At 37.2% G+C, this 23,850-nt stretch overlaps 1 protein-coding gene across 9 annotated transcripts in view; it reads left to right on the top strand.

The window, feature by feature from the left end:
- The window catches only part of KIF1B (kinesin family member 1B), a 192,930-nt gene that overhangs the window by 143,254 nt on the left and 25,826 nt on the right, over positions 1 to 23,850 (top strand). For all 9 annotated transcript variants that reach the window (XM_077151354.1, XM_077151351.1, XM_077151352.1 and 6 more), the window contains 11 exons: positions 3,490 to 3,608; positions 4,530 to 4,615; positions 4,985 to 5,114; positions 5,291 to 5,453; positions 9,522 to 9,612; positions 10,817 to 10,935; positions 11,531 to 11,586; positions 15,475 to 15,583; positions 17,635 to 17,701; positions 18,700 to 18,784; positions 20,782 to 20,887. In XM_077151354.1, coding sequence (XP_077007469.1) covers positions 3,490 to 3,608; positions 4,530 to 4,615; positions 4,985 to 5,114; positions 5,291 to 5,453; positions 9,522 to 9,612; positions 10,817 to 10,935; positions 11,531 to 11,586; positions 15,475 to 15,583; positions 17,635 to 17,701; positions 18,700 to 18,784; positions 20,782 to 20,887 — 1,131 coding nt within the window. The remainder of the gene's footprint in view (positions 1 to 3,489; positions 3,609 to 4,529; positions 4,616 to 4,984; positions 5,115 to 5,290; positions 5,454 to 9,521; positions 9,613 to 10,816; positions 10,936 to 11,530; positions 11,587 to 15,474; positions 15,584 to 17,634; positions 17,702 to 18,699; positions 18,785 to 20,781; positions 20,888 to 23,850) is intronic.

Below are 23,850 nucleotides of genomic sequence, written 5' to 3'. Positions count from 1 at the left end.
GTCTTAAAGATCACTTCTATCTTTTAGATTCTGTCAGTAACACTATCAAAATGAATATTCTGATTAATACTTCTACCAAGAAATATTTATATTTTGAGTTCAAAATGTGGGAAATTTAAGTCAGAATCCCACTTATGTGGAAATTCACTGACTCTTAAAATATGTATACAATTTTTTGTCTCGTTTAAACTTTATAGTTTTATTCATTTTGATCACATCAGATTTAAGTGTAAATAAACAGCAATCAACTCTAATTTGATTTTCAAATAAAGTATTAATGGAGCTGTGGCTCGGAAATTAACCTTTCCGTTTGTTTGGATTTTTGCCTTTGACAGCTTTTCTCATCTATAAACAAAATTTATAGTAATGCACCATCACTGGGTGGTGTCATGATCATTGCATGTGTAAGAAGAATAAATTCTTTCCTGTCTTGGTGATTTACAGGATTGGATTTCCCCTACTGACATCTATCTACTGCATTTTTTTTTTCTTTTTTTAACATGGGCAGGCACCAGGAATCGAACCCGGGTCTCCGGCATGGCAGGCGAGAACTTTGGCACTGAGCCACTGTTGCCGGCCCCACTGCTGACATATAATTACAACTATAATTTGCTCGTAAAATTTTCCAGTTTCTGGTGAAAATACATTGTAGGTTTTTGTTTCTTGGCCTTGGCTGTCCTCTGCTGAATCTTTATATGAAAATTAAAAGAGCTTGTCCCTTTAGCTATTCTCTTATGGCATGCTGGGATGTTCTGGACCATCCATCATAATTTGGGATGAAACGTAAAATATTTAATCTAGTCTTCTGGGTTAAAAGGGGACAAAAGATGACTATTATTCTCTAATCTCTCGAAGTACCCAAACTGGTATTCTTTCTATAACTGTCACCATAATTATGCTGATTTTTCTTATCTTTATGTTGACAAAATTTGTTTCTCTTTTTGATGTAACTTCATAGAACTTTCTGCTAATATATCCATTACATCTTTCCCTCTCTCAGCCCTGTTCTCCTTCAGTCTGCTAGGTGAAAGTATTAGGGCTCTCAAGGATGCAGAGTAATTATAGAAATCCCAGTTTAAGAAGTTTCAGAAGGGAACTTTGATAAGACATTGTTTTGGGACTTAGGGCTATGTTCTGATAATAGGACTAGGAGCTATCTAGAGTTGTGTAATTGTATAGTCACAGTGCTGAGGCCCCTGCTACTGCCATAGAATCACAGAATGATCTTTTCAAAAAAGGAAAAGCTACCAGAAGACTTTGTCAGATTCTATACTTCCACATCAACAAGGAGATTGTCTTCTTTATGTGCAAACAGTTTTATTGTAACGTGTGTGTGTGTGTGTGTATGAGTGCATGAATAGGAGTACTGTGCCTTCAAATGGTAAGCTTTCTTAAAGAGCAGTAGTTCCTGTTTTTTTAAGACTATTTTTAAGGTAACATATTAAATATAGTTATGAATCTAAACATGTTTATATAGTTAATAGCCATCACAAGTATGGCTTTGAAAAATCAACCTAGTATAAACTTTGATGTTTTTGCTTCTCTGCATCTAGTGTAATTCATTTTTCTGGAAAATCTTCCATTTCTGCTTAAAAATAGAGAACAAATCATCTTCCAATTCCTTTATGTATGTTCAGTTCCTCACCACATTTTTATTAAGTGTTTTACTGTACATCAGGCCTTCAGCAGACAGTGATGAGCAAAACCAGCCAGGGTTCCTGCCCTCACAGGTTTACGGTGTGGTGGGCGAGACAAATATAAATTAAATAATCACACAGATAAATATCAATTATAGCAATAATGAAAGAAGTGTGTTTGTTGCTGAGTACATATAACATTCGGGAGACCTGTCATGAGGAAATGGTGTTTTAAATAAGAACCTGAGGATGTGAAATCAAAGATATGAGGTGGGTGGAAGAGAGCAGGGAGTGGTCCAGGCAGGGGTTGAACCTGACTGATGGCTTATTAATGGCCAAGGAGTGGAGAGTGGGGGAGTGGCTGGAATGTCATAAGATGAGGGTGGTATGTACGTATGCTGACTCTAAAAGTAAAGTTATCTATTTGGTACCTTATGCCAAATTCTTAGTCTTCTCAACTTTGTCACAGTAGTTCGTTGGTATTTGATAGTTTTGTTTATATTCCTTTTTAGAAGATTTTCATTTCCTTATTTTTGTGCAACAAAGCTTTAACCCTCCATTTCTTAGCACCACCCTGCCCCTTTGGAGCAGACTGAAAGGGAAATAGACATCATTTGATCTGCTTCAGTGTCCACTTGCATTTATTTTTGTTATACTTTTCATTCATATTCATTTATGCTCTTAATAGTTTTATTAACATTTGTTTTGCTGTGATGCGTTTTGCCTGTTTTCAGAATTGTTTTCATTAATTTCAGTTAAAATCCCAAATGTCCACTTCAGCTTCCTTTTCTCTTTGCTTTAAAGTAGATTTCAGAGCAAGAAAAGAGGCAGAAAGGTATATATGTCACGTGAAGTTACGTTTGATTTCTTGATGCTCATTTTACTCTTTGCCTTATGTTCAAAGACCAGCATACATCAAGTGGCAAGACCGGAGTAACAGTGGGAACTGGATTCTACTTCTCATCCACTAATTGGAATGGACACTGTAAAGGGTTGTGATGACCACTTTTTATTGCTTTTTAAAAAAAATCAGTAGCTACAAAATAATGAAAGAAGGAAAAAAAGAATACAAATTTGATAGGACTTCACTAGTTCATTTGAAATATAAAATGTTAGCTCTCTAATTTGCTTTATATTTTTGCATTTCTATATTAGGCTTGAAACTCTAGAGGCAAAAACAAACCCTTTAGGGAACAGCTCTCTTCTCCCTTAGCATTTATCTTGATGCCCTTTCTGAGTCTCCTCTAAGCTTACTACTCAGAAATTTCTGGCTGCATAGCCTCTCTGCCTGTACATTACTATGTTCTTCACTATTTCAGTCATCCTGCCTGAAGATAATAGTCATTTCTTGGAGTAAAAATAAAGACCGTCATGCTATATAGTTAATTAACTATATGTCAATCACTTTTCCCTGCCTTTTTTGTCTCCGGATTTCTATTTTATCTATTGGGAAAAACAGAGCAAAATCTCTTAAAAGGTTAGTTCTTTAGTGGACTCACTTTCACCCCCACCTCTCCACCCCCTCACCCAGCTCCCCAGAGGTCTTTCATGTCTCCTTCCAATTGTTACTCTTCTACTTACATTGATAGTTTTTATAGAGAGTAATTTGGTGTAAGTTGGTCTTTTTAAACTACTTTACCAAGCCTTTGCATTTGTTTATATATTATCTATGCTGAAAAAGTAAGTAGAGACAATCTGAGAATGCAGAACAGTCAAGAACAGTCAGAGAGGTGATCTTGAGAGAAGGCCCAGAAGCCAGCTCACAGTTTGATGAAGATGTTCTCAGCGAATCTGAAAGCCAGCTTCTCTCTATTGGATGCTCTGATGTTTGTCTTTTGGCTTCTCTCTCTAGGGCATTTGTATACCTGAGCAATCTGCTGTTTCCGGTGCCTCTGATTCACAGAGTGGCCATTGTCAGTGAGAAGGGTGAAGTGCGGGGATTTTTGCGTGTGGCTGTACAGGCCATTGCAGGTAGGTCACCCTTTTCTAAAATGAGTTAGAAGTGTGGATACTTTGCCTAGAGACAAGCAGGCCAGTTCTGGGTGGGCTCCACTTCAATTACACATCAGACTGTGGTGAGTTTTTGTTTCTTCAAGCTATTGTTCCTAAGTGTCAAAAATAGATTCAGTTTAGTCCTGGACTTCTATTGTGGAATAATGGCATTTTATTTAACCTGAAGTTAGACCCTAACTCCTTTATTAATTTTATAAAAGTTATTTGCATTTTAAATAATGTCTCAATTGCTTCAGAAATAAAGGATTTTCAGGATTTTCCTTGCCTAATTTTCTCTCAGGATACTTCTAATAGACATGTTTGTCCTTTGACTACTATTTTGTAATTTATCAGTCAACATACTGATATTGGCTGCTTTTCTTCCACCCACCCTGCATTCTGAGGAAAGAATGTTTGTGGCTATTTCTTGTAACTTTTCTATCTAAACACACTTTGCTGTGTTTAGTGACCTTTCACTCTTTTCCCTGTGAAAACCTGTGACACATCATTATGTTGAGTTAATAAGTAGTGTGATATTTTCAAATATTTGTTGTGTGTTATTGAATATAGTCTTGCCAAGATGGGGAGAGGTCAGTATTTCTATGTATGAGATTTGAACAATCACAAGAATAAGACAGATTCTTTATTAACTAGCCTTATTTGAGCTAAAGAGTTTGTCAGTTTAAATGATTTGAATGCAGCCCCTTGGAATTTTACTACTTTGGTCTTATTCTTTCTTGCCTATGCAGAAAGTCTTGTTCTTTAGTGTCTCTCTCATGTTCAAGTTCTCAAACAGTAGTTTCAATACTTTCCTATTTATTTTATAAGGCAACAAGGGATATTATTCTCCTCCCTGGTAGGTAGTCTCATTGAATCCTTGCTTATTCTTTCTCTCCTTAGCGGATGAAGAAGCTCCTGATTATGGCTCTGGGATTCGACAGTCAGGAACAGCTAAAATATCTTTTGATAATGACTACTTTACTCAGGTGAGAAATCTTCCAGAAAGAAGGAAAACTTTGTGGAAGAAGAAAGTAGATGAGAAGAAACAAGGTGAATATTTGGCATTGGAGACCAATTTCCCTACCTAGAGCTAAAAAAATATAGGGTGCTGGTAACCACAGAGTTAATAGAATATGAGACATGCCTAATAATTACAATTGTAAAGATTCAACATTATAAAAGATGAAGACCAACATTAATATTTAATTTTAGCTCTTTTCTTCAGACAGTAGTTAATCCACATAATTTTCCAGTCACTATCACTTATTGGACAAATAAACAGAAGTGAAGAAACTGGAAAAAATATGTTGTTACACTACATTTTTATCACATGCCTACCCCTGGTTTGTTTTCAGACTGACTTTTCTTCAGTTGCAATGACTCGTTCTGGTCTTTCCTTGGAGGAGCTGAGGATTGTGGAAGGACAGGGTCAGAGTTCTGAGATCATCACTCCTCCAGAAGAAATCAGTCGAATAAATGACTTAGGTGCGTAAACAGAATTTACTATGATTGTGGATGTTTTCAAAAAGAAAAAGTATTGGCTGTTTGAAGGGAGATAATCTCTTTCATCAATAGGAGTGGGAGGAATGCCCAGCTGTCTCCATTTTGAAAGGTAGTATGTGCAGTATCTGAATGACGTGTGCTCATTTGGCCCTCTTTAGATTTGAAGTCAAACACTTTGCTGGATGGTAAAATGGTCATGGAAGGGTTTTCTGAAGAAATTGGCAACCACCTGAAACTGGGCAGTGCCTTCACCTTCCGTGTAACAGTGTTACAGGCCAGTGGAATCCTTCCAGAATACGCAGATATCTTCTGTCAGTTCAAGTAAGCCAACTCTTTGCTCTGCTGCTAACCAAGGTCATGTGTGATGGAATCCTTTGTGTACTGTAGAGTGCTTTACATTTTTGAAATGTAACACTCTTGAAAGATAAAAGACTATGAGTCTCAAAAGATAGGAATAAGAACCAAAAACTACAGGGGAAAGAAACAGAGCTCAGTGTGGGGGAGGAGTGAGCCATGCATTTTGCTAGAGGGGTTCTTGTATGGACTCTACCCTTCTATCAGGAATACAGGGTCTAGTCCATGTAAGATTACTGATTAGTCCCATTTAGTGCTTTTCGTGGTGAAATGTCTTTTTTTTAACTTTTTTTTATTGTATAATATAACATATATACAAAGCAAAGAAAGAAAAAAGCAATAGTTTTCAAAGCACTCTTCAACAAGTAGTTACAGGATAGATCCCAGAGTTTGTCACAGGCTACCATACCTCCTCTCAGATTTTTCCTTCTAGATGCTCCAGAATATATAGCTGCTCTAGAAGGAATAAGTTTTTTTTGATCATCACAATCTATTTTTTTGTGAAAAATAACATATATACAAAACAGCAATAAATTTCAAAGCACAGCACAACAATTAGTTATAGAACAGATTTCAGGGCTTGATATGGGTTACAATTCCACAATTATAGGTTTTTATTTCTAGCTGCTCTAAGATACTGGCGACTAAAAGAAATATCAGTTTAATGATTCAGCAATCATATTTGTTTGTTAAACCCTACCTTCTCTGTATAACTCCACCATCATCTTTGATCTTTCTGTCCCACTTTTTAGGGGTATTTGGGCTATGGCCATTCTAATTTTTCATGTTGGAATGGGCTGTCAGTAATACTGGGTAGGGAGATGGAACTAGCTGATATTCTGGAGAGGATGGGCCCTCTAGGTTTTAGGACTTACCTGGTCCAGGGATCCATCTGGAGGTTGTAGATTTCTAGAAAGCTACCCTAGTGCATGGAACCTCTTTTAAATCTTATGTATGGCTGTAGTGTTCTTCAGGATTGGCTGGAATGGTTTTGGTTGGGGTTTGGCAAGTTACGATAGGTAGCAATGTCTAAATGAAGCTTATGTAAGAGTGACCTCCAGAGTAGCCTCTCAACTCTATTTGAACTCGCTCAGCCACTGATACTTTATTAGTTACACTTCTTTTCCCCCTTTTGGTCAGGATGGAATTGCTGATCCCATGGTGCCAGGGCTGGACTTATCCATGGGAATTATTTCCCATGCCACCAGGGAGACTTTCACCCCTGAATGTCTTGTCCCATGTAGCAGGGAGGGCAATGATTTCACTTATGGGGTTGGACTTAGAGATAGAGAGGCCACTTCTGAGCAACAAAAGAGGTCATCCAGAAGTGACTCTTAGGCATAGCTATAGGTAGGCTGAGCTTCTCCACTACCTACATGAGCTTCACAAGAGCAATCCTCAAGATCAAGAGCTTGGCCTCTTAATTTGAATGTCCCTAATGTTTGGCACAGTATCAGGGGATTCCCTGATGGTAAAGTTTAATAGTACCATCTTTTTTCTCCCATCCCTCAAGGGACTTTGCCAATACTTTTTGATTATTTGCTTAATATGTGAAATATCTTATCAATAGGCAAGTCAGAAAGCAATGAATAGGTGGCTCAGTGGCAGAATTCTCGCCTGCCATGCTAGAGACCCGAGTTTGATTCCCAGTGCCTGCCCATGCCAAAAAAAAAAAGGGAAAAAGCAATGAATAATCATCCAGTCACTAATTTTGTCTATTTAATACTTGGGAAAAGGAAAATTTTAATCATTTAAAGGACGCCAAAGGTTCTATATTGAAAAAAAGCTAGTCAATAGAGAATGGGTGGAAGGTTTCATTTTTCATCTATTTATAGGCTTTTTCTATCCTGTGACCCCTCTTGAACTCTATATTCTAGGTGCTTACTTCTCCAGAGTTCCCTAGGAAAGCGCTTTTTGAGAATTTTAAGTTTTATTACCTTCACAGATCGTTATATCCTTTTAGTACTTGGAAAAAAAGAATGGAGTCTGATCCACCCCATACCTTAAAGCCCATAGGTAGCCACAGATAGCACCAAACAAGTGTGTTTTTAGTTTGTTAAATGCTGCTGGACTGCAATATGCCAGAATTAGAATGGCTTTTAAAAAGAGAATTTATTAAGTTACAGGTTTATGGTTCTAAGGCCATAAAAATATCCAAACTAAGGCATCTAGAGAAAGATACCTTGTTTCAAGAAAGGCTGATGTCTGTCACATGGGAAGGCACATGTCTGGTATCTGCTGGTCCTTGTTCATGATTCCATTGCTTCCAGCTTCTGATGCCAGTGATTTCCTCTCTAAACGTCTTTGAGCCTTCACTTAGTTCCCTCAGGACGCAACTCAGGGTTCTGGCTTGCTTAGCATCGTGGGAAGGTGCATAGCGGCATATACTGGGCTCTGTACCTCCAAACATCCATGTCTAGGCATCTGCTCTCTGTGTCAGCCTTCCAAGCATCTCCAAATGTCTGCACCTCTGTCAGCTCTGAAGCAACTGTTTTCTCCCCAAAATGTCTCCCTTTTAAAAGGACTCCGGAAAACTAGTCAAAGCCCACCTTAAATGGATGGAGTCAGTTCTCCATTTAATCAAAAGGTCACACCCACAATTGAGTGGGTCAGTTTCAATGGAAACAATCTAATCAAAGGTTCCACCCTAAACAGTATGTCTGGCTCCATAAGATTGGATCTGGATTGAAAGAAAATGACTTTTCTGGGCTACATAGCAGTTTCAAGCTTACACAGGGTACTTTAGAGTTCTGCTGTCTCTCTTCCCTTAAAATATGCCTTGGCCTTCCATGGGGTCCTAATGAAGTTTCTGAAGCATAGCTTTTATATGGGTTTTAGCCAAGACCTGAATCAAATGTAATTACTGTGGTAAGCAATTGTTGAAATATTACCCATTCATGATTGATTTTTCCCATTTATAATATGTTTTGCTAAAGCCTCAAATTTATAAGAGAGTGGAGTTGGCTAGATGAATCACTTTCTTAGAACTCTCACTGTTCTAATCAGGCAACAGATATATTTTATGGAAAAGACTCATTTGGCTAACTGAAATGGTTATAATGGTATATTGACCTTTCTCCTAATATCTAAAAAGAAGTAAGCATCTCCAGATGGAATTTGCTCTAGAGGGAAGGCATGTTGTGAGACTCAAGGTCTTGTTGGGTTTTTATACACTCTCATCTGTCCTGTGTAGGGAAGCTACAGCAATAGAGCAATATTGTTGATTTCTTGTGATACCAGTGGAATTGGGGTATTTGTACCTCCTGTAGCCAAGTGTTGATGAAGTATAGATCAGAGCTGAAACAATGCCAATAAGGGTTTCTGGGGGAAAAGTGTTTGGTCAACAGAGGAAGAAATCGGTGGGGGGGGAAAGGAGTAAGAGAAGAGGAGGAAGAGATGGAAAAGAATGGAAAGGAAGTAAATAGAAAAAAGACACATGATGGGTGTAATGCTGTAGTGCCAGCAGCATGTGTCATCAGTGATTTGGACTGCCTGCTGGAAGTACACTCCTGCCCTCAGACTGAGGAAGTTCAGAGACCAGGGTCTTTTCCCACTATCCAAAGTATTTTTTCCCTTTTTGTAGAGGGGAGGGCATGCCATTCTCTATCAAAGCTTCTAATTTCTCTATCAAAGCTTCTAATACTCGTAAATGAGTATTAGAGAGACCCCTAGGCGAGTACACCATCCACAGGCTTTGGAAGCTTTGGAGCTGCCAAATGTTTTCTACATGATATGATTTCATAATTTTTATTCTCAGTGAGAAACTTCTACAAAGGAGCTTCATGGAATTCGTTACTGTATTCTCATCAAGGCATTCTTGGATATGCATCTGTGTAGCCAAGTTATTGGGATCAATTAATATTTCAGTGGTTTTAGAAATAAAGTTTACAAAGAAATTAAAAAAAAAATTGACCCAGTTAAAGAATCTGCTTAAAAGTAGGACTCTTCTGTCCAGTAGGATCTAAGTTGGGCTTTTAAAGCAGATCACAATGAAACCATTTAATGCAGAGTCCCCATCTTTTTTTATTTATTAAGCTTTTTACATCGCCATGACGAAGCATTCTCCACTGAACCCCTCAAAAACAACGGCAGAGGAAGTCCTCTGGGCTTTTATCACGTGCAGAATGTAAGTTGCGCAGACATTTTTGTGGGTTTTAGTACCTTGAAGTGGCTAGTGTAAGGAAGCATAGCCTTTTGTGGCTCCCTTTGGCTCTCTTGGTTCGAGGATTTGCTGCTGTGGCTGGGAAGCTCAGTGGGGTGAACAGATAATAGAAGGAGTGGCCAGAGCAGTGGGATGGACTGGGCAGCATGCTTTCTTATCTGAGTTACAGCGGCCCAGTGGATAGCATAGGGGTTGAGCTGTCAGAAAAATCTTCCATCCATCTGAACGTAGTGAGTTGTTTTAAATGTTTCCTCCCTAGAAAAATGTCTATTTGATATAAATTTTGTTAAAGTTAATATGTTGTCCTATAAACTCTAAGATAATTTCATTTTCAGTTGCAAATAATATAGAAAATATTTGAATATATTTTGTAGGTAAATTAAGATTAAGAATTCTGTTTTCAGTGCAGCTGTTGCTATAATTAACCCATTAATGCCCTTTACAACCTTCATGCATAGAGTAAGAAAATGAACCCTCTGCTTCTTATAGGAAATTGTATCCAACTATATTCAAAAGTCCCTATCCTCATCACAATAGCTACCATTCATTGAGAGCTTATTTTGTGTTCACTGTTCTGAATGCTTTCTGAGTCTTAATTCATTTAATCCTCACCATTATACCCTATAAGATAATAATCTTCGATTATATAGTTGACATACCTGAGCCACTGAGAGTTAAACTCATTCACCACGGTTACAAAGCTAAGGAGGGGCAGCAGGGATGGGATTTGAGCCTAGAGAAATCTGACTCTAGTATCCATGATCTTCACCACTACATGAAACCATTTCATTCTCTTGCTAACCATATCTGTAGTCAATAAAGTAAGGAAGGGCTATGGCCTGAGCCAGTCCTCAGGCACCACAGAGGAGGGAACTGGTCAAAGGAGCAGCAGACACATTGATTGTAAGTGTGTGAAGGGCAGCAGTTGAGGGGCAGGGTGGGCAGACGTCATGTGAGGCAGATTATGGAGGGTCTTGAATGCCAGAAGATTGATAGTTACTCAAGAGTGAAAACCAGAGGGGAGCCACTATATTCATATGGGAGGCCCAAGTAGTATAAAACCTAGCACATACAGGGTACTCAAATGTACTAAAGTTGTAATGCAACAAAATATGTAGTTTCTTATTATAAACTCCTCCTAATCTTGCTTGGCTTTATTTCTTATTAGATTGCAGTGGAGGTCACTGAATCCTTTGTGGAATACATCAAGACTAAGCCTATTGTATTTGAAGTCTTTGGGCATTATCAGCAGCACCCTCTTCACCTACAGGGACAGGAGCTTAACAGGTTTGGATCATATAAGCAAAGATATTGGTTGTTATTTTGCTTTTAAGTTCTCCATTTTCTGGAAAAGAAGAAATCTGGAGGACTATGGTAACAGAACAATTTTTATATTACCCTCCGTTTCCTCTTTCAAAATGTCATCACCTTTTCTCTAACCCCTAGTTACTGATTTTTGGTAGAGCAAATGGAGTTGTACCCAGATGACCATGAATGCCATCTTTTTGTAGGAAGAAATATGGGTAGAAAGTTGAGGTAATAGGGATGTATCATGAAAATTATCTTTAATTGTTCCTTTTGACCCATAACTTTTAGGCTCTATGTGAAGTCATCAAAATTGCTGAGGAGAGTTAACAACAGGAACTTATTGGTGATGACAGAGTGTTGGTATTAACAGAAAAATGTTATTTTGTTTCATAGCTAAGATTTATAGAGGTACTTTTAAAGTGTTTTAGCCTCATTTTCACTATTTGAAATTATGTCTGATACCTTATGCCAGAGTTGAAAATGCAGAAATTCTGTTTTTAAAGGGAGTTTAACATGCCATTACTACATCAGACTATTTTGAGTCTATAGGAAGTTTATCTTCCTTTTTTTGCAGTCCACCTCAGCCATCACGAAGATTCTTCCCTCCACCCATGCCACTCTCCAAACCAGGTGAGCATAAGCCACTTTCTCTGCATGATGATCTCTGTGTGAATCTGTCTCTTATAACTTTTCAGATAAAAATCATGCTCAAATTTCTTCTTCCCTTCTACATATCCTTAGCAGCTCTGATTAGAATTCTTGGTTCCCGTAGGATAAAGAGTAATACACAATAGGGGCTTATCCCTGCCAATTCTCTGGTCTCATATATGCTTCTTAAACCTGGGGCATATTTTGATAATTTCCCTGTTCCTAAATTTCTCTGCTTTGTAATATCTCCATAACTGTCAGGTGACTATTTCTTTGCATAGTAGATTTATTCTGCCTGTTCAATTATGTTGTTTTGATTTTTTTTCTATTTATTTTCACCCCTTTTCCTCATTGCCAACTTTCCAAATTCCCACCCCACCTTGTGCTCACTTTCTGCCCTCTTTACTTGTCATCTCCATCCTGTTTTCAGACCATGAGAGAAAGATTGAGCTGATTCGGTTTCTCATGTCTGGCTATGTGAATGTGCATGTGTTGGACACATTTTCTGAGCAAGCCAACATGCTTGCATCCTCGGCTATTGCCACCTTCCAGGATGGGGCTGATCCATGGCCGCCTTTTCTCATTCTGCCAGTTCCCAGCTGCCAGAGCGAGAGGGTACCTAAACGATATGGTTAGTAGTTAGATTTAGCTCTGCCTTAGATGTAGAATTGTCCTCAGGTACCTGCCCTAAAGTTTGGCTCTCTGTGGATGAAACGCAATGTTTCTGTAGTACTGGAAGCTAAATACAGAGTTTAGCATGTCTTCATGATCATATCATATTTCTTTCAGAGAGATTTTAGAAAACGCCTTCTCTATTTGTGCATCTTTATCATCACCCCTAGGGATGAGGGCTCCAATATTTGTTCTTTTGGATTCTTTGCAACAGTATTTTTAATTTAAGATTTTTTACATGTGGATTTTTTTTTCTTTAGTCATTATTTTGTTTTCTGACTTGGATGACTACCAGAATCAGTAACTGTATTTTGTTCTTGATTGGCATTACCAACTCATGTGGAATTCAGCTGGGGCAAATCATACAAACTACATACTTGAATAGTTCTATATGATTCATAAAGTGCCTCCTTTATATATCTTGTGTCAGTGGCGCTTTATAGTACATTTCTGAAATAATAGACTCAATACTATCAGCCACATTTTATAGGTAAGGAAACAGAGTTACAAAGGTTAAGTGACTTATTCCAAAGTCAGATAGCTAGTTAGTGTTTGAGCAGTAGTTAGATAACAAGTCATTGGGCTCTCACTCAGGTACTCACAGATTCTGAACAGAGAACCCTCTTTGTGTTAATGGATTTCAGAATTCCTATGTAATGTTTCCAAATAACTACTATATGGAATCTGAAATTAATTTCATCATCGGTACAGTTAAGAATAGGAAATTTATAGTGAAATGTACGATGTACAAATTTTAAAAATGTTTTTGCATGAGGAAGAACAAAGAATTGTCATTATTGCAAGGTGCTGAAAATAGATGATAACTAATACTTTAAAATGTCACATTATTTATGAGACTAAAGCAAAAAATGTTTATTTGTTACAAAATTTAGATTTTGACTAGAGCATTTCCTAATATAACTCATGTAGATAGTTTGATTGAATGTCATAAGTACTTGGAATCTCAGGTAGCACATGAGATTTTGTTGGTTTGTCCAGAGTGATGCCCCGATGAATCCCAGAGTGATTTGATCAGTGACTGGAAAAGTATTTGCAAGCCCCCTTCGGGGAATGGTGAGAATGGGGAGAAATTGAACTTCCCCAAGTTGAATTCTTGATATTCTCACAAGCAGTGTGGACAACCAAAGATATAGGTTGAGCCCCCAGTCTTGGGGTTTGTTCACATGAAACTTAACCCCACAAAGGATAGGTCAAGTCTACTTAAAATTTAGGCCTAAGAGTCACCCCCAAGAGAGCCTCTTTTGTTGCTCAGATGTGGCCTCTCTCTCCAGCCAACATGACGAGCAGTCTCACCACCCTCCCCCTCTCTGCGTGGGACATGACTCCCAGGGGTGTGGACCTTCCTGGCAACGTGGGACAAAGATCCTGGAATGAGCTGAGACTCAGCATCAAAGGACTGAGAAAAACCCTAGAATGAGCTGAGAATTAAGATCAAGAGACTGAGAGAACCTTCTCGACCAAAAGGGGGAAGAGTAAAATGAGACAAAGTGTCAATGGCTGAGAGATTCCAAACAGAGTCGAGAGGTTATCCTGGAGGTTATTCTTACGCATTAAGTAGATATCACCTTGTTGTTCAAGATGTAGTGGAGAGGCTGGAGGGAATTGCCTGAAAATGTAGTGCTGTGTTCCAGTAGCCATGTTTCTTGATGATGATTGAACAATGATATAGCTTTCACAATGAGACTCTGTGAATGTGAAAACCTTATGTCTGATGCTCCTTTTAGCTACTATATCAACAGAAGAGTAGAACATGTGGAATACAAATAAATAGTAGGGGGAACAAATGTTAAAATAAATTCAGTTTGAAATAGTGGTAAATGAAAGCGAGGGGTAAGGGGTATGGTACGTATAGTTTTTTTTTTTCTCTATTATCATTTTATTTCTTTTTCTGTTGTCTTTATTTCTTTTTCTAAATCGATGCAAATGTACTAAGAAATGATGAATATGCAACTATGTGATGATATTAAGAATTACTGATTATATGTGTAGAATGGAATGATTTCTGAATGTTTTGTTTGTTAATTTTTTTTAATTAATAAAAAAAGTTAAAAAAAAAGAATAGGAAATTTAAAAAATATCCACAAGATATCTTTTATAGAATCCTGTATTTATAAACAGATTAAACCAGGGTTCATAAACTTGTCTGCACACTGAAGTTTCAGTAATCATCGATGCTGGTGTTGCCCCCCCACCCCTCCCACCAAGCTTGTGATTCAGTTGGTCTGGGGCTGTGGCCTGGACTTTGCAGTCTTTAAGAATCCCAGGTGAATCTTATATGCAGGTAGATTTGGGAAGCACTGGTGTAGAGGATGATCTTCACTGCACCACTCCAGCTTTTATTCAGGCTATGCATTATGTTAAGCACTACCTCAGGTGCTTTGCAAGCCTTACCTCTTAGGGGGATGCTCTACATGTCACAAAATGTGAGATTCTAGAATGGGAAAGGTTTTTTTGTTTGTTTTTGTTTTTTAATATTTTTATTGACAGATCTTCACACATATACATTCCATACATGGTATAAAATCCGTGGCTCACAGTATCATTACATTGTTTTGTATTCATCATCATGATCATTTTATAGAACATTTACATCACTCCAGAAAAACTAATAAAAAGAAAGAAACTCATACATACCATATCCCTTACCCCTCCCTCTCGTTGACCACTAGTATTCCCATCTACCCATTTTATTTTACCCCCTATTTTTTTTTTATCCTTTTTTTTTTTTTTTTACCCTATCTGTCCATACTCTGGGTAAAAGGAGCATCAGACACAAGGTTTTTACAGTCACACAGTCACATTGTAAAAGTTGTATCTTTATCCAGTTGTCTTCAAGAATCAAGACTATTGGAACAAAGCTTAACAGTTTCAGGTACTTAATGGGAAGGTTTTTAATTGCTCTGTGAATACAGTTGTTCTGCACTAAATTTGTCTTCTTACCTTTTTGGAGACTGTTTAGAGGAACAAAGATATTTACTTTCCATTTTCCTTGTTCTCTAAATTTAGAGTTATTAATGTGGTTCATATTTATTTTTCTGGGTCTTCTGGGTTTGAATCTATCCCCTCACTCTTGCTGCCTTCCCCATTTGTGTTCTTGAAGACTGACATTAGAGAAACTTGTACTTTTGCTGCGTAGACCTGAACCAGATTTTGACATATTTTAATTTTTTTAAAAAGTTCCAGCCACCAAGTTAAACACCATGAGCCAAACCAGCCTTGGCCAGAGCATGAGCAAGTATGACCTTCTCGTTTGGTTTGAGATCAGTGAATTGGAGCCTACAGGAGAGTAAGTCCAATTTCCTACTTTTTAAATAAGGTGAAGTCCTAGGGTAATATGTAAGATTCTGCAAAGTTTCCATACACTAGGGTAACTTTTCAGAATCTACACCTTTCAGGAGGGCCCAGCCTTTCTAGAACATCAGATAGTTCCATCTCCCTACCCCATATTGTTGACAGCCCCTTCCAACATGAAAAAGTTAGAATGGCCATGGCCCAAATAACCCTAAAGAGTGGGATAGAAAGATCAAAGATGATGGTGGAGTTATACAGAGAAGGTAGAGTTTAACAAATGGATATGATTGCTGAATCATTAAATTGATATTTCTTTTAGTCTCCAGTATCTTAAGAGTAGCTAGAAGTAAAAACCTAAAATTGTAGAGTTGTAACCCATGTCAAACTCTGAAATATGTCCTACAACTAAATGTGGTACTGTGCTTTGAAATTTATTGCTTTTTTGTATATATCTTATTTTTCACAAAAAAGTCAATTGTGATGATAAAAAATATATATTTATCCCTTCTAGCCTCCTATATTCTGAAGTAGCTAGAAGGAAAAATCTGAGAGGATGGTATGGTAGCCCATAACAAACTCTGGGATCAGTCCTGGAACTACTTGTTGAACAGTGCCTTGAAAACTATTGCTTTTTTCTTTCTTTGCTTTGTATATATGTTATATTACACAATAAAAACGTTAAAAAGAAGAAAAAATAAGGTGAAGTGTTTCAAAATTAAGAAATGTAATTTTGAATCTTTCTTCCTACATTCAGAGTGAGAGCCATTGTCACTGTCAAATTCCAGTTTCAAATTGAATTTTAGTACTGTTGGTATTTTTACTAGATACAAATGTTTGTCAAAGACCTGCCTATCTGGTATAATAATTTGTCTCTTTCTTAGCAGTGACAAGATCATGGAGACTGACACTTTGTTATGTAGGAAGATAACCTCTATAGTGTTTTTATCAACAGCAAACCTGTTACAAATGGAGTCAGAACCACTTGTAGTGAAGACATATTAATAATCTCAGTGAGGGGACTAGGAACCAGAATGTTTTCCTAGATCAGGGTTTCTCAAACTTGGCACTTTTTCGTGCCAGATAATTCTCATTTATGGGACCTGTCCTGCGCACTGGAGGATGTTTAGCAGCATCCCTAGCCTCTATGCATGAGATTCCAATAGCATTTCCCCCAGTTGTGACAACCAAAAAATATTTTTGGATGCTGCCACATGTCCCCTGGAGGCAAAATCATCCTCAGTTGAGACCCACTGTCCTAGATCAAAATGATCAGCTTCAACTTACTTTCTCTGTATGAGCTGTGTTAAGAGTTAAGTAATGAATCTAACTTGTGTTTATAGTTATCTCTAATGTGCTTTTGGAAAAAGTCAAGTGGAAAGAGATTCTACATCTGAAACAGAGGCAAGGGCTTTTATTAGTTAATGTAAAGGATGAAGAATAAATACTATCCTAATAATCCTCTGTGTTTATAATGCTGAATACTGCCATCATGATCATCACCAGGAAACATGAGTTCCTGCCACATAGAGAACACTGTAAGAATCCTGTATGTAGTTGTCAGTGGTGGCTTTGCTTTGGAGAATTAGACTTTCAATAGACAAATCTGTGATGTGATTGTAACTTGCATTATCAGGGAAAGATAATAACAGTAATTGCTTCAACTGAGTTTAATTGCTTTCTGGATTCTTTACAAAGTATCAAGAGACTGAAATTCTCCTTGTTTCTTCTCTCCTGTCACTTGCCATTGCAGTTTTATGTTATATTTTGAAAACTTATTATGCAGGAGCCTGGGGTGGAGGGTACTATTCTTTGAGTACTTCAGTCTAGTGAGGATGATGAGACATAGATATGTCAAAAGGTTTAGTAAATGTGAATGACTTTATGATTAAATGCCAAAGTGAGTGAGGAGGATGTGGAATCAGAGTTAAGCAAAAGAAAGACCATGGGGGGCTTTAGCAACCAGGGAAGACCTTGCATGTAAAGTAGGACTTAGTCAGCATTAAGCATTCTATCTCACTTCTTTCTTTGTATTTCCTATTTTTATAGATATATCCCAGCTGTGGTGGACCATACAGCAGGCTTGCCTTGCCAGGGAACGTTTTTGCTTCATCAGGTACTAGTGAGGGAACCTTGGAGGGACTAGGAGGAAACACCAAAAAGAGTTTAGTATAAGAAATGTCACTCTTACTATTTTTTCCTATTGTTCCTGCTTCTTTTTATCTCTGTTTCAAGAGAGGGGAATGGGAGGGGCATTGTCCTGTTGTCCTGTCCTTTTTTCCCTCTTTTTGTATGTTTGGTTTTTGTTTCTCAAATCTTTGCTTTTATATATTAAAATGTTTTAAAAGAACTTTTTTTGGAAAAGTTTGTTTCGTTCAATTACTATAACTTGTGCAGCTCCCATGTCATTTTCTGTAATTTCTATTTATTAATGTTGGGGAGGCTCTGTGCTTCACAGCCATAAGTTCTTAGTGGGGGTAGAAGATGAAGGCTTCAATGAATTAAAAGATCTGGTTATGAATATAGATCCCCCTTTAGTAAATCAAAAATAGATTTATTTCGCAGTGTGACTGTGTGATTGTGAAAACCTTGTGTCTGATGCTTCTTTTATCTACCTTATGGACAGATGAGTAAAACATATGGATTAAAAATAAATAAATAATAGGGCGGACAAATGTTAAAATAAATTTAGTAGATTAAAATGCTAGTGATCAGTGAAAGGGAGGGGTAAGGAGTAAGGTATGTATGAATTATTTTTCTGTTTTCTTTTTATTTTTCTGAATTGATGCAAATGTTCTAAGAAATGATCATGGTGATGAATATACAACTATGTGATAAAGAATAGAATGTTCATATTGGTTTTATTAATAAATTTTTTTTTTTTAAAAAGTAGATTTAGTCAGTGCTCAAAAATGCTTGTGATCCAAGTGGGAATTGGAGCTGGGGCCCATTTCTGTTTGCTTGTAGTAAGTGTGGTCAGCATCTGCTCCCTCTCTTCCATACCTTTCCTTCCTGCCTAGCCTCCAACCCGCGTATCATAAACCCCCAAAAACAACAAACAAAAGGAAATAGTAGATTGCCCCAGCTAAACTGCAACCCTGCTCCATTATCCAGGGCATCCAGCGAAGGATCACAGTGACTATTATTCATGAGAAGGGTAGTGAGCTCTATTGGAAAGATGTCCGTGAGCTGGTGGTCGGTGAGTACATTCCATCGGCTGGGGAGGGAGCCAGACTTTTTAGAGATGTCCTTGTTCTTTCTCTGAACCACCACCAGGAATGCACAGAAGACTACTGAACATGGGCTCTGGAGAACATAGAGGCCTTGGACTTGAAACGGCTCCCATCATTAGTAGTTATGTTTTTCAGCCAAACATTAATTTATGCAGCTAACATGGGTATAGTTCTGTGATAGAGACTGTGAGATGGCATCATAAAAGAAGTCCTTGCTCACTGGGAAGTTGTAGTTTAGGTAGCATATATGTAGGGAACAGTTTAATGACTTCATACTGAATAAGTACCAAATGAGGACAAATAAAAAAGACCTGTGCTAAGAGTGTTAGGAAGAAAATGATCAAGAAGAACCGCATAAGCTTTGCAAAAAAAGGATTTGAATGGATTTGGGAGAAATTACAGGGCTTTTTTTGTTTTTGTTTTTTTTTGTTTTCCAGACACATAAACATTCTGTGTAAAAGAGTCAGGAACATATCTAACATATGCATGACTATAAACCCATGTCCAGAGTGGAGAAATTAAATTAAGACATAATGGGAGAAAAAATGGCTAAGCTTTATAAGCTTTAGGATGATAACTTATGACAGGAGTTTTTAGACTTTTTTTTGGTACCATATGCCACTTTGGCAGTGATGAAGCCTATATCTGCCTTCTCGGACTTTTTTTTATTAATGTAGAAAACAAAGTACTTAGGATTAGAAAGGAAACTAATAATACTGAAATACAATTGTTAAAATATTAGATTTGTAATTTAATCACTTCTTTTTGATGCATTATGATTTATCATAGTGAGTCTACTATAATTTCAAAGTGGTGATTAATGTAAAAGATATTTCACAATAATCTGTGATTTCTATTGGGAACAGAGTCACAGGTATTGCTAATTCTACTGTGATTGGTTGCCTCCCTTCATAATTGAAGGAAATGCCAAATTTCAGTTAGAGGTTTGTGAAAATAAATGTAATTTTTTCCCCCTCCAAGTTCATGGACCTCCCCCCCTCCCGCCCCCATATTCTATCCACAGACCCCTTAGGTATCTGTGGATCAGAGTAAGAACCCCTGGAAAGGAAACGATACTCTATCCTATCTACGGCAATGGTTTTCAATCTTTACCAAAACTAATTTTTATATGGAAGGCTAATATATAAAACAGAAAAGGTATTTTATGATCAGAAAGGGTGGGGTAGGATGTGGAGGCAGCAGTTATTGAGGTTTCTCTGAAGAACTCTGTAATTTATTTACTTATTTTATTTAATAAATGCTTACATGGTCTTTATTAGATGCCAGGTGCTTTTCTGAACACTCTAGAAATATTAGTTTATTCAATCCTCATAACAGTCATAGAAGGGAGGGATTGTTATTCCTACTTCATAGATAAGGAAACTGAGACTCAAGGAGGTTGAGCAGTATGTCAAAGGTCTTGCAGCTAGTTAAGTATTGGAGCTGAGATTTGGGCCCAGGAAGTCCAGCCTCAGAGACTTTGCTCTCAACCTTTATGCAATGCTGCATCTCCTGGTGTTAGTTTGAAATAGTTGTAGGATTTTGAGCAAGAAAGCAGTAGAAAAGAATTGGTGGCTTAAGTCATTTACCTAAAATGAGTGCTAGATGGATTGGAATGGGGGAGATGTAAATGGGTGAAAAACCAGTTAAATGGCTATTGCATTGTTCCAGATTGCAGGTGAAATTGGCCTTTGTGGCCAGGGCAGTGATAATGGAAATAAAAGCAAAAACTCTTGAAACAATCCATAAATTTTCATAATTGGTTAAATATGGGAAGTAAACAAGAGACAGAACATGGAAAAAAATGAAGGACCCTCTGATTAACCACATGACCCTTCTAGTACCTGAGGTTCTGTGAAAATTTAAGTCTTTTGTTGGCTTAATGAATTTATGGATTAAGAATACTTTTTTGTTTTTGTTTTCAAATATACCCATATTCTGATTTCTTTATCCTTTCTTTTAGGCCGGATTAGGAATAAGGCTGAAGTGGATGAAGCTGCAATTGATGCCATCCTCTCACTAAACATTATCTCTGCTAAGTACCTGAAGTCTTCCCACAACTCTAGCAGGTGGGGCACCCTAAGGAGTGTGACACATCAGGCTCTGTGGGGTCAACTGTGAGATTCTTTATTTGTTAATGGCTACCAGTTCAGATGAAGAAACTAATTTGTTTCTCACTTCAAAAATCCCAATGTCCTCCCTGTTCACCCTGTTCTCCAAAAATGAATAATAAATAATTGGAGATATGTGTATAATGGGGATCAGTTACCCTTATAGAATAGAAATGTTTTATTATCTATGGAGTTTGAGTAGACACAAGTCATATGGAGAAAGCAGAAAAAGGAAACAATATACTACTCAAGAATTTAAGAGTTCAGTAAATTATTACTAAGACTAAGTGTTTTCCTGCGAAATGGTTGCTGTGGAGAAAGGTTATCTCATTCCTAAGTGTCATGGAAACGTGCCCTCCAAGGTATACGGAAGCCTCTAGTGTGTTATCATTACTGCCAACTGGTTGCTGTAAATAACCAGTTTTGTTTTATTTTAAATTAGTTTCCCTTAAAATTCCCTTTTATGATCTAACCATTCTACTTTTCCATGTTTGGCTGGAAATAAATCTGCTGGGGCCCTCTTAGCTCATTCAAGAAAGGAGTTAAGTCAGTTGTACATGGAGACTCAATGTCTTTACTTAGTGAGGTCTGGGAAACAGGAGCAACTGTGCATTCTCACTTGGGTTTAGAATTCTACCTTTGCATAAGAGGACCTCCTTCTATCAGTTCCTGAGAAATTTGCTCACAAGGAAGAGAAAAATAAGAGGCAGAAACGGAATTAAAGAAAAGTTTGAGGCAGGATTAATTTCTTTCCGTTGTTTCCTTGTATCATAGTTTTGCCTAAGGAGAAAAAAAAGGAACAAACCTCTTTACTTTTTTGCATGTAAGAGAGTCAGGCAGGGGACTGTGGAGAGAAGTGGAAGGAGTGGGTAAGGGTGTATATGTGTGGGAAGGGGGTAAGGCAGAGATGAAGAAGGGTGTTTTGATCCTCACTTGCTCAGGCCTGGGCAAGATCCTTTCTCTGAAGCCAACAATAATTCCACATAGCTTTCTCACTTCTGCCAGACATTGATAACTGTTCAGCTGGCATTCACCACCATATCCTCTTTGTAACTGAGAGAAATATATTTTAAATTTCCCTAAGCTCCTTAGCAAAACACACAGGGAAAGATGGTGCTTCGTTATATCAAGCTTGCATACATTAGTGTCATCTTGAAAAAGTCTTTTGATTCATGCCCAGAGCAGATCAGGTATTGCAGGAGATGATGAATTTGCCTTTTTGAAGAGGTACCTTTATATTTTATGGTAGAAGCCTACAGTTAGTTAATACCAAAGTTGGCTAAAATCAGGAATAATAAAAGGATACATACCTTAAAAATTTTTGTTTTAGTTTGAACTATATAACTGTACATTAATTTGTTAAGCTTTTGCTATAGAGCCAAGGGCTTTTCTTTAATTGTAGGCTTATTAATTGGATGGGCTTATATGTGTCTTTCTTGCAAAACTACACCCATACATAGTTCATCATTTGTGATTTTCAGTGTGGTACAGCAAAGATTAGACACCTATGAAGAATACCTTAAGTGTAAAAATCCTTTAAGGTTTTTATTATTTTTCTGACTTCTTTCACAGTTATCTCACCCAAATTTAATAGCAAGTTTTTAAACAACTCACCATTATGAAATATTTTGAAAACATCCAAGTTAATTTTTATAGAAACCAATATTCTTCTTGCCCACATATGTCATTGATTTACTTAATATTTAATTAAATTAGATAATTACAATAGCAAGTACAATGGCATAAATAGGTTTGGGGCCAAATACTACTGATAATTAATGTCACACAATTAAATTCTTTGAAATGAATTGTCTGGAAATTCTTTGAAATGAATTGTCTGGGCATCTGTCCTCGAGTTAGAATGGTTAATGAGAAATGGACATCAGTATCTTTTAGAAATACACAGAGCATAGAGTAATATGGTAAGTTGCTAAATGGAGCTTGGTTAGGAGAGCTTCTGTTTGTCTGAAGTTTAAGTTACAGTTGAACTCATAGAACTCCAATTTCATTGTATTATGTATGTATGTTAGAGGTTTTTTCTGATATGTTGATAGTGGAGTGTAACAGATAAAGACCATTACTCCTTTTCATCCCAGTCTTAATATTTATGTTAACTATTTGACTTTATTTAACTTGAACTCCACAGCAGTGTCCTTCCATTCCCAATATCAAGTCACCTCTGAAAGGGATGTTGGTAGAGTTCTGCACATTCCCTTCTATGCCAAGCGTTTACCTTTAATTGTCTGTCTCAGAAGGGGGACTTATATATTGTATGCCCTGCAGCAAACTGTGATCCCTGGGAGTCTGTTTGTTAATTGTCTGTCGACTTGAATTCACTTTACTTATCAGAAAATTTGTTATTTTTAATATTTTTTTCTGTTCTGCTTTGTTCTCTCTCTTTTTTTTTTTTTTTCTGCACTAACAAAAGCCTTTTCTATGTTTTTTCAGGCTCTTTCTTGATAAGGATATTCCTAGGTATTTTCTGTTTGCTTTTTTGCGCATAAATGATTCTAGTTTATCAGAATGCTTTTATATCTTATGCTGCTTTGATTGCTATTTTAACTAACTGGTTTTTAGTTAAGCTATACTTAGGATAGAGCAAGACCTTATTTTGTCACCATAAGACACTTCTCATTTATGCTTTGGGTCTTTGTGATGTACGTACAGTTTAGCATTTAGCTTCCTATTTGTGAGTTCTGAATTAATTTCTCATTCCATTCACTAAACTTTCCCATTTTATTCTCTTGCCCCTTCAGGTTTTATTGTTCCAGTATGAAATAGAATGTTTATCCCTTCATTTCATGCAGAATCTCAAACTTTGTTTTCTGTCCTATCTGTCCTCTCTCTGCCAAAAGCTTTAAAGATTTGTTGCCTTGTAGCTTTGCATGATTTTTCACTTTGTACTTTGTTTAGTACTGTGT

Source organism: Tamandua tetradactyla, chromosome 2 (genome assembly GCF_023851605.1).
Source record: "Tamandua tetradactyla isolate mTamTet1 chromosome 2, mTamTet1.pri, whole genome shotgun sequence".
Taxonomy (NCBI): domain Eukaryota; kingdom Metazoa; phylum Chordata; class Mammalia; order Pilosa; family Myrmecophagidae; genus Tamandua; species Tamandua tetradactyla.
This window is presented reverse-complemented; position numbering and strand designations above follow the sequence as displayed.